Raw genomic sequence first — 11,337 nt, 5'->3', positions numbered from 1 at the left:
GTATATTGCTCTTATCATCTTTACATGGTGTTACTACCACCCTCAGAGAACACCTCACATCACACAGCAGCCCTGCATCAACATAGCAGCCCACTTCTTTAAAGAGAAGGTGATCTTCATGTTACAGGAACAAAAAACCTCTCTGTTCAGTGCCTCTAAAGGCCCAAAGGACATACACTTCTTCCAGGTCCAGGTGCTTTCTCCCCTAGCTCTGCTGCACAGCAAACTGCACCTTTTCTTTGGATATCAAGAGCAATTCCATTGAAATGGATGAAGATCAAGATGTGCCTGTCCTCACAGGTGAGGTTCTGCATCCCTCTAATCATCTTTTTGGCCCACCTCTGGATCCACTCCAGCAGTTTCATGTCTCTCTTATGCTGGGCACACCAGAACTGGATGAAGTACTTCAAGAAGGGTCTCATAAGAGCAGAGTAGAGGGGCAGAATCACCTTCCTTGTCCTGCTGGGCACACTTCACTTACTGCAGACCGGGATATGGTTTGCCCTCTGGGCTGCAAGCACACATTGCCAAGAGTGATATAGGCTTGATATTGGGAGGAAGTTCTTCCCAGAGAGAGTGATTTGCCATTGGAATGGGCTGCCCAGGGAGGTGGTGGAGTCGCTGTCCCTGGAGGTGTTCAAGAAAAGACTGGATGAGGCACTTAGTACCGTGGCTTTTATTTTACAACTACTTACCTGGGAAGGGCCCAGACCCTAACCCTGCAGTTCCCACTGAGCCAGCAGGCATCAGAGACACTTAGCATCTTAGAGAACTGGATTCACCCATCTCAGAAGAGCTCTTCAGTGCTTTCATCTGCAGAGGCTGCCCAGACCAAAGCCCCAGGTTGTCACCAGAGGGAGCAGCAGCAAGAATAAGGACTCCATCGTTTCCTCTGGCATACACGAAGCAGTCCAAATGTCTTTTTTTTTTTCTTTAATTACATTTTTTATTAGATGAACACGGTTTTAATCTATCATTTACAACTCCACAGCCTAGGATGCAACGTACTCCCTCCCCCACCAAGTCAGAAAACATAGACACCATGATGGTGAACACCAGCTCTGTGTTTGACACCTCACAGGGACCTTACAGAGGGTCAGGAGTGGAAGCTTTGCACGCAGATAGGTCTACACAGGACAGGACAAAGCACATTAGGAAGAGGTAAAGAACAAGAAGAAGGGAGTAAGCCAGCCCTGACCTGGCTGAAGGGCTGCTCTCAAGAGGCTGTTCTCCATTTCCCCTCTCAGATTCCTTAGGAAGCAAGAGGGTAAAGGACAGGCCATGATGCAGCTGAGTCCAATGGAGAGCAGCACAGTGTGGTTTCACATACAGCACTGCCAGCCAAGGGCCTCTCAGGGTGCCATCAACAAGCCGTGGGCCATTCTGCACTGTCTTCTACTCCTGCTTCCAGTACAGAGCGAACCTGCTCCCTCCTCCTCCCCCCACTGCTGAGACCAAGGTCTAGTGAAATCAGTAGACAAGTCACTGATGACTCATGAGATTTGGCACTTCCCAGGTTGATGACCCCACTCTTGCAGTCCTGTGAAGTGCCACAAGGCACTGCCTAAAATCTCAGTGGTCTGCTTCCAAATCATGGTATTCCCAGAACTGGATTGGTTAAAGAAGTGGAGAGACAGGGAAGGGAAGAACTACCAAGAAATCCACTAGGAGCTTGGCAACTCCATTTCATAGACAGCACTTGGACTGTTAAACACTTACATCAGACTATTATTTTCAAGTGTAAACATGCATTTAGGGGCTTTACTGCAGGTGCACTCCCCTTAGAAGGTTTGGTTCTAAACACTCAACAAAACGGAAAAAAGGAAGAGAAAGCCACACTGAGACAACTCAAGTTCAGAAGACTCATCAGAAACTGCTTCAACTTTACATGGCATGCATGAATCAGACCTCGAGACCCATTTCCTGCATCATTAGAAAAATAGCTATAGAGAAAGTACCCATTTCTCAGTTCAAAGTTTCAGCACATCTAAGAAGACCCTACAGAAACAGTCCTCTTTCTGGCAAGGCACTATCCAGTGGTGTGTGGCACAGACAAAACCACCTCTAACAAAGCCACTGATACAGTGAACGTGCGTGTGCACCTCAGCCCACACAGCAACTTCAGCTAGGAACAAAGAGGTACAGTTAAATCCACACTGCTCTGCCTTTTAAAAAGTGGGTTAGCCACAAGTGTCAGCTACAAATTGGGATCATTTGGTTCTCAAGCACACCTTTGTACACCCATTTTTTTTTTCAAGCAGAGCTAAGAATTTGCTATTTCTTTCAGTCAATGGCTCTAGTTTCCACCAACCTTTTTGGGTTACCTGGCAGCTAGGTTTCATCATTACAAAACTGCTTAAAAAAACTCCAGATCATCAAGTGTAACAAACTAGAACTCTGCTGGCTTTGATTACAAAAATAAGGCTGTCACACAACAGACCAGATTCACATTCAAGCAACATTTTTTTCTACTACCCATTTATAAATCAAAACCACGTTTTCCAAGGGACTTACACTGTCAATCCACACAGGCAAAGCAGGGTTCTCTTTGGAGCTAGTGTCGTCCTCCAGACAACTGATTATGCCCACATACGTGCTCTGCAATAAGCTAGGTTTACCTAACAGCTTTAACAGGACCAGCTCTCCACTCAGCAAGGAGGCTTCTATTCTACAGTTAACAAAAATCAAGAGGAGTCCTGTGAAAACTAACTTCATCCCTGGAGAAATCAGCGGGGTTTTGCCTTTCACAGCAGTAAGCCTGGGATTTCACCCAGGATTACTCCTGTGGATATACTTAGATACTGAGGGAAGTTTAGAGGAAGTGGGACTTCAGGCAGTTCTCAAAGTTTACAACATCTCAAGTATGTGATAAATCCAGGATGGCTTCTCTGTAAGCAAGTGAGTAATGGTGTAAATTCGTAGCTATTCATTTGTAAAGTTAAATACTTTAACTTTTTTTTCTTTTTAGGAGTAATTATGTTGAACTTTGTGAAGTCAACAATGTATAGCTCCACCTCATGTCACATTCTCTTCCTACAGTGAGGTTCAGGTCTCATAAATATATGGGATTTGTGACAAAATGTCACCATAACTTACCACAGGCAACAGAATTCTTACAGATATACATGTAGGTTATCTACTCTCATTTGGAATCCCTGTAGAGAAGGTGCTATAAATACAGACTCACAGACTGCATTGGGTTGGAAGGGACCCTCAAAGGTCACCTTGTCCAAACCCCCTGCACTCAGTAAGAACACTTCCAACCAGATGAGGTTGCCCAGGACCACATCCAATCTGATCTTGAATGTCTTCAGGGATGAGGCCTCAACCACATTCCTGGGTAGCCCATTCCAGTATTTTACCACTGTCAGTAACTACAGTAACTACAACCATGGGCTTAAAATCTGTGTGTACTTCTGCTCCATTTAGCCCTTTAACTAAGCTGAAGAAGCACCAGAACACCAAAGACAAACTCATTTACAGAAGGACTCCTTCAACATCCCAAATTTTAAAGCTTTTTTGTGTTTGTACTAGAGAGAAAAGCCATGCAGCTGTAAGAAGTTTGTAGCTGTGACAGCACAAACAGGAAGCTAACCTGTCCTCCACTCTAGCAACTGGTAGTCATGAGCACTGTTCATGTTGTACCTCTGCAGCTTTGAGTAAGCCACTGTTCAAAATCTGAGAGGCTACAGTTCTTCCATTGTTCAGCATCTTCAGCAGAGACTCAGATGATGACCTGCCATGCACCCTTAGCAGACCTATAAAGAACACCTGAATCTGGTTCAGTGTTTGGGAATAGCTGGCAGAGCTTCAGTCAGTGTCAGGGGAAAGCATCCAGTGTGCTGCTTCAGGAGGAGAGTGGCCTGAGGGCTGAGGAAAGTTATTATCCCCCTTTATTCAGCCCTGATGAAGCCACATCCAAAGTATTTAGGGTCTTCTCCTAGTTCCAGAGGGATGTGCACAAACTGGGAAGAGCAGCCCTCCACCACAGCAACCAGAGGCCTAAAGCACACAGTTTGTGAAGAGAGGCTGAAGAAGCCAGATTTGTTTAGTTTGGTAAGAAGGTGGCTAAGAGGTGATCTAATGGTAGCCTACAACTATCTTGATGGTAGTTAGGTAAAGGATGGTGCCAGTCACTTCCTGTGAGTGCCACAAAATGTATGTAGCAAAGGCTACAGCCACAAATTACAGCCCAGGAGTAGAAACTGGACATCAAATGAAAGTTTTCACTAGGAGAGCACCACAGCAATGGCACAGGTTACCTACAGAGTTATGAGATCTTCATCTTTGGATATTTTTAATACTCTGGTAGACAAACCCATGGCTGACATGAGCTAGAGCTGGTGTTAGCTCTCATGGTGACTGCACTGGACCAGATGACCTTCTGCTACCCCTTCCAACCAGCTTGTCTCATATGCCATGGTTACTGAGTTTAGCAGAACATGCCACTAGTAGCACAGACAGTGCTGCTTTCTGACACCTCTTACAGATTTGGCTTCCTTTGAGCCAGTCTGGGTGATGGTGTGACTGCAAGGCAGCTTTCCCGCAGAACGGTTGTCTCTCACTCACCCAAAGACATAAGGACATTTATGGGCACAGCACTACCCTGTCATTATGAAATCACTGGAGTAAAAGCTGCATTACAGCATGGTTGTTATTCTCATAGCCAGACTTGATTCAAAATGCATAACACAATTTGACTTCTGTCTAGAATGCATTTTGTAATGATTATTGGCAAGCTCTGCCATGTGCATCAATGCACTCCCACTGAAACGATCTCCACTTCCCTTACTTGGCTCTTGTCCCTCTGCTGAGATGGCCATTGTGGCCTCATCCAGCAAAGCACATACTCACTGTCTTTGAGGCACCTTCACATTCCACACCTGGGGATATAACCAGAACAACAACTGGGTAAGTTAGGTGTGCTCTTGGACCATGATAGAGTATTTAGCCATCTGTGGGACTGAGTCCTGGCTCTCCAAGTATCCCCCTGACTCTCATGTGGCTAACGGTGGAGCTGTGTGTTACTGAAGGTAAACCCAAGCTTTTGGCAAATTTCAGTTTTAAGACAGTCCAACCACAGATCTCCAACTTTGAGTGTTAAGTCTTCCTCAGTTAAGAGACAATTAGCTCATTAGCTATGAGATCTCTGCTTCTGAACTACCTAGTATTTTCCACCAAGAGTTTTCCTGCACAGCATTTGGAGCAGGAACCACATTAAAATCTTTCACTTTGGCACCTCCTCCATAATAACTGTTTTTAAACAGCAAGTTGCAATGTGCATCACTAGACAAGTCAAGTTCTCATGAACAAGTTTAGCAGCCCATGTCTCTTGTAAGGAATATGATCTAGTACAAACATGGCAATAAAGGTAGAGCAAAAACACAGCAGCTATTGGCTTAGACTGAGAGCTTAAGATTGATGAGTTTTACCTTCTGGATCACAGCCAGCACAAACACTCTAATAACCATCAGCACTTTAACTATCACAAGGAGCTAATTTCAAATACAGTGGCTAGGAGAATTAAAAAAGGTAAGGAATCTGACTACAAAAGTACATCTGTGAAGGACAGAAGCCAAATACTTCCACTCCTTACTCTCAAACCTACACATCTGTCAGAATGTGAGTGCCAGCTGCCAAAGCAACCCGAAGACAAAAGTGAAACATCAACAATGAGTGGTTTTAAAAAGGAAGATGAGTAGCCCAGCCTTAACCCTATTTCATGTGTGTGTTATTAACTCCACATCATGGGAGAGCACCAAGCAGACTACTACTAATGATGTATGTTTGCTCTATCACAGTGATCCTTTAGGGAAGCTGTTGTGTGCTGAGGAACAGTTATTCATCCAGGAGATGTGCTTGTCAACACTTCAAGTAGGCTTTCTAGGGTTCTGACTCCTATTCAGAAGAAAAGAGAGAGAAAAGAAAAGATTATTAATGCTATGAGTACATTCTCATCTCCTGTGTCTGCAACCTTCACATATAAGGTGCCCCTGACCCTGATCCACACAGCAGCTAGGACACTTCACTCTTGGTCAAACTGAAGTAGAGATCTGGCCAAGTTTACAGAGACACTCTTCCAGGTCTACAAGAGTTTATTTCCCAGGAACAGAGCTGTGTAGAAGCTGCTATTTTTGAGTGCAGTAAGACACCCTCTTTTTCCTAAGACTAGCTCTTCCAGTTATGAAGTGAGACAGGCTGCCAAAATAACCAGCTTTTGCAGCAGCCTGCTGAGGTTCCCTCCCACTCCTGTCCCTCTTGAGGTCCAGAAATAAATTAATTCCTGGCAGAAAAGGAACTCTACAGATACCCAAGACCTAATGTTCAGGCCTGAAAGAGTGCTACTACCAAACACAGCTATCCATAGTAAAGGGAAGAAAAATCCTCTGCTGCGTCTGATCTGCTGCCAAAAGGTGCATGGCAGCCTCTCTGCACATACTCCATACAGCAATAAAATCTCCTCTGTTATACTGCCCTCAACAGAAGGATGTTATCTGGCTTTGTGTTCTGACCTGTATACAAGCATTTGTTAGAGCTGAATTCTTACCCAAAAAGTTCATGTAACTCCTGATTGCTCCAGCACTTCAGTATTTAAACAAACTAAATTAATGCCTAATGAATAAATGTTGTCCTTCTTGAGCCACTGTGCCAGGTTGACCCAGTAAGATGATGCTTTGCTGACATAAGCTCCACATTCTCCAGTCATTAAGATCCTAATTCTGTCTCCTACTATAATTAAGTCAGTTACTTTAAATTTAGATTGATAATGTGAAGGAGAATTTATGCTTTAAACTTCATTTATCTGCTGTCTCAACTACAGAGCCATATGGTAGTCCCACGTATATGCTTGCTTTCATGTAAAATGCTCTGATCCTGAGCTTGGAAGTAGTGGTCCTTGAATGTTAACTACCTTTGGTCCCTTTACCTTCTGGTTCCTCTTGTCCCATGGGATTTCCCCTAGCAATTGCTTGAAGAGGCCAAAGTTGGCCCTGCTGAAATTCAGGGCTGTGATCCTGCTGGGTATTCTGTTCCTACCACATAAGATCCTGAACTCCACTACCTCATCATCACTGCAGCCAAGGCTGCCCTCAATCTTCACTGCTTCTTGTTGGTGAGTATAAGATCCAGCAGTGCTTCTCTGCAAGTTGGCTTGACCACCATTTTCATCAAGAATTTATCATCAGTGTACTGGAGGAACCTCCTGGACTGTGGATGGCTGCCTGAGGAGGCCCTCCAGAAAATATCTGGGTAGTCAAAATCTCCCATGAGAACTACAGCCTGTAATTGCAGCCATTAGCTGACTATAGAAGGCCTCACCAGCTTCATCATCCTGATCAGGTGTCCTGTAATAGGCACCCACAACAGTATCATCCATGCTGGCCTGCCCCTTAATTCACACCCACAAACTCTCAACTCACTCCTCATCTGCCCCTGCACAGAACTCAACACATTTTAGGTGCTCTCTTATGTAAAGAGCAACTCCACCACCTCCCCTTGTTAACCTGTCTCTCCTAGAAAGGACATAACCATCCATGACCACATTTCAGTTAGGTGAGCTGTCCCACAATATCTCTGTAACTGCCACAAGATCATAACATCTTGAACACACAAAGGGTTCTGGTATGGTTGAGGGCAGTGGTGCATCCAAATTCTTCAGTTCAAAGAAAATTCAATCTCAGTTCTTCAACAATGCCAGGAAAGTCTTCAATACTACACTGACCTTTGATGACAAAGTAGGTTTCAGTCCAAGAAAGGAGAAGACAGTGTTGCTCTCCTTTGATTCAAAAAAGCTATCGTAATCCTAGAGAGAGAAAACAAAATGATGAGTCAGCACTTGTATCACAGAATTGTCAGGGCTGGAAGGGACCTCAAAGAACATACAGTTCCAATCCCCCTGCCATGGGCAAGGATACCACACACTACATCAGGCTGCTCAGAGCCACATGCAGCCCGGCCTTAAAGAACTCCAGGGATGGGACCTTCACCACCTCCCTGGGCAGCCTGTTCCAGTGTCTCACCAGCCTCACGCTGAAGAACTTCTTCCTAATGTCCAATCTGAATCTACCCACTTCTAGTTTTGCTCCATTCCCCCTAGTCCTATCACTATCTCACATCCTAAAAGGTCTCTCACCAGCTTTTATTGTAGGTCCCCTTCAGATAGTGGAAGGCCACAATAAGGTCACCTCAGAGTCTTCTCTTCTCCAGACTGAATAACTTCAACGCTCTCAGTCTATCTCCATATTCCTGTGAAGCCATGTGTTAGACTAAAGGGTGACATGTAATAATGTCCAGAAAAATAATGACACTTACCCATATTCTCCTCTGCAAACCAGAAAGTTATCACTAAATACAATGGCAAAGAAAAAAACACATCAGTCCTCCAACTGCAACACCTTTCACTGCTTTATCTGTCAGGAAAACACAATCAGGGACTTGCATAAAATCTACTGTGGGTGGTTTTTAATGGTATTCAAGCATCTAACAATGCAAGTAAGTTTCTGACTGGGTTTCCAGTTTGCCTTTTAGCAAACAAAATACATCCTAATATAGAAACCTCTAAGAAGAAGTTCTAAGGCAGCTAACCCCTTATTTCTTCTGCGGTGCAACAAAACCTCATTATCATTGTATCCTTTGAAATCAGCAATCATACAGAACCATACAATCACAGAATGGTAGGGGTTGGAAGGGACCTTCAGAGACCATCAAGTCCACCTCCCTGCAAAGCAGGATCACCTCGGGCAGGACACGCAGGAACCTGCCCAGGCAGGTTTTGAAAGTCTCCAGTGAAAAGAGACTCCATGACCTCTTCACAGTGAAAACTTTTTCTCACGCTGAGGTGGCATTTCCTGTGATTGAGTTTATGTCCATTGCCCCAGTCCTATCACTGGCTATCACTGGAAACACACTGGGTTCATCCTCCTGACAGCCACACCTCAGGTATCTGCAGACATTGAAAAGGTCCCCTCTCAGCCTTCTCAGAACTAAAAAGCTTCAAGTCTCTCAGTCACTCCTTGTAAGAGAGATGCTCCAGTTCCTTAATCATCCTCATAGCTCTCCACTGAACTCTCTCCAATAGTAGCCTTGCCCTCTTCAGCTGGGAGCCTAGAACTAAGCACAATTTGGCAGATGTGTTCTAACTAGGGCTGAGAAGATGGGGAGGAGAACCTCCCTTGACCTGCTGGACACACTCTTCTTAATGTATCCATTGGTCTTTTTGGCTACTGTGGCTGTCCCATGCATAAGTTCTCAAGCAGGACTCCAAGGTCCTTCTCTGTGGAGCTACTCTCCAGCAGGTCAACCTCTGACCTGTACTGGTGCATGGTGTTATTCCTCCCCAGGTGCAGGACTCCACAATTATCCTTGTTGAACTCAGCCTTGGACAGCCATATAGTTAAGTATGTTACTATAAAGAGATTTATTGTATAGAAAGAAAAAAAGCAGGCTTCATTATCATGATTAAGATCCTTTTATGTTTCAGCTGCTTAAGATCAAGTTCTGCTCCTGGTGTTACTACTTTCACTGATTTATTTCTTGCATTAGACACCTGCTACTCTTCTATCACCAGATATGCTGACAATAGTCAGTTTTCAAGGAAAATAAAGGAACAGAGAGCAGTCTAGTGAATGGATCTGGCACATGGCAAGAAGCCAGGAAGTTTCAGGTCCTCTTTGTGGTTTGGCAAAGATTTCCTGTATGGCCACTAGGAAACAATAAAGCATCCAGTTCAGACTCTTCCTCTACAACATGACTGCAAAATGGAAGCACTGATCCTTACTTAACCATTCCTGACACATCAAATACTCTGTAAATGTCAGGCAATTTCAGGTATGGTCTTTTCCCTACATATCAATTATCTCTAAATATCTAAAATTAGTGGTTCTGCTAGGGATTGTGAGAAATCCCTTTAAATATTGGCTCTGCACATACATGCTTTCAACACACAATAGTACCAGGCAGTCTCCTTGCCTCCACAAGCTTCCCATCTGTGTAACAGTCATTCCCAATGCAGCTGACTCCTATTAAGCACTCTTTGGCTCTAATTTCACTACATTTTGACCGCTTATCTCTCACTGTCACTTCAACCTCAACTTAAGAAGAGTGTGTCCAGCAGATCAAGGGAGGTTCTCCTCCCCCTCTACTCTGCCCTAGTGAGGCCCCACTTACAATACACTGACCAGTCTGGTCCCCCCCCAGTTCAAGAGGGGCGGGGATCTACTTGAGAGAGTCCAACAGAGGGCTAGAAGGATGATTAAGGGACTGGAGCACTGCATTATGAGGAAAGGCTGAGAGCTCTGGGGGTGTTTAGCCTAGAGGAGACTGAGAGGGGATGTAATAAATGTTTATAAATACATGAGGGCTGGTATCAAGAAGAAGGAGACAGCCTCTCCTCACTTGTGCCCTGTGACAGGACAAGGGGCAATGAATGTAAACTATAGCACAGGCAGTTCCACCTCAACATGAAGAAGAACTGTACTGTAAGGGTCACAGAGCACTGGAGCAGGCTGCTCAGAGAGGTTGTGGAGTCTCATTCTCTAGAGACTTTCAAGACCTGTCTGGACGCATTCCTACATGACCAGCACTAGATTATATGGTCCTGATCTGGCAGGGGGGTTGGACTCAAAGATACAACCCCAAACATCCTGTGACCTATGAACTTTGCTGCAGCAGCAGCTGCTTTGCCCACTCTTGCCTTCTCTTGAACCTGAAACCTTACAAACCACCCTACACTCATGGATGACCATGTGAGATAAACAGAAGCAGCTGTAACTGAAAAGCAGAAATCTTCCTCTGCCCCCTCTGTTCTTGGAAGGCTGTCGTAAGATATACAAAGATTAGGAACTTCCTTTTCTCTTCCAACCAGCATTTACTCATGCCTAGCCAATATCCACTCGTGCTTACATTTTGTCTTCTCCCAGTCTGAAGCAGGAAGGGAAAAAGGTTTGGGCAAGCATTCTGCTTCCCAATATTTCTCTGAGCCTTCACAACATAGAGAGAACTCCTGAACAGCCTCTCATTCCACCTGCCAGACCCAATTACAAGGTGTACCAAATCACATCCTTGCAGAAGGGTGGTTGGTATTCTGTAAAATAAAATTGTAAGGAAAGGATGTGCTTAAACATGAAGACTTTTACTCCTCTTTGTCCTCCTTTTTATCTCTTCACCTACACAGAAGAAGAGATTGCTTGGACAGAAATAAATAGTCACCATAGCAAGGATAATATAGTTCCCACAAGATCCATAATCATCCTGCAGATGTGCAGAATTTCTCTTAAAACCTTTATGGTGCACTAGACAAGGATGCTTTCCATAATGATACCCTGCTGTACTGATGTGAAC

General features: G+C 44.5%; 1 protein-coding gene across 1 annotated transcript in view; it reads right to left on the bottom strand.

The window, feature by feature from the left end:
* Nucleotides 1–920: 920 nt before the first annotated feature.
* The window catches only part of SH3BGRL2 (SH3 domain binding glutamate rich protein like 2), a 48,799-nt gene continuing 38,382 nt past the window's right edge, over nt 921–11,337 (bottom strand). Inside the window, exons 4-5 of the mRNA XM_064164050.1 lie at nt 7,721–7,801; nt 921–5,898 (exon numbers count right to left, since the gene is read on the bottom strand). Of these exons, the coding sequence (XP_064020120.1) occupies nt 5,884–5,898; nt 7,721–7,801 (96 nt within the window). The 3' untranslated portion in view covers nt 921–5,883. The remainder of the gene's footprint in view (nt 5,899–7,720; nt 7,802–11,337) is intronic.

This window comes from Pogoniulus pusillus, chromosome 25 (genome assembly GCF_015220805.1).
Source record: "Pogoniulus pusillus isolate bPogPus1 chromosome 25, bPogPus1.pri, whole genome shotgun sequence".
Classification (NCBI taxonomy): domain Eukaryota; kingdom Metazoa; phylum Chordata; class Aves; order Piciformes; family Lybiidae; genus Pogoniulus; species Pogoniulus pusillus.
Note: the sequence above shows the minus strand (reverse complement) of the source record. Positions and strands in the feature narration are given on the sequence as shown.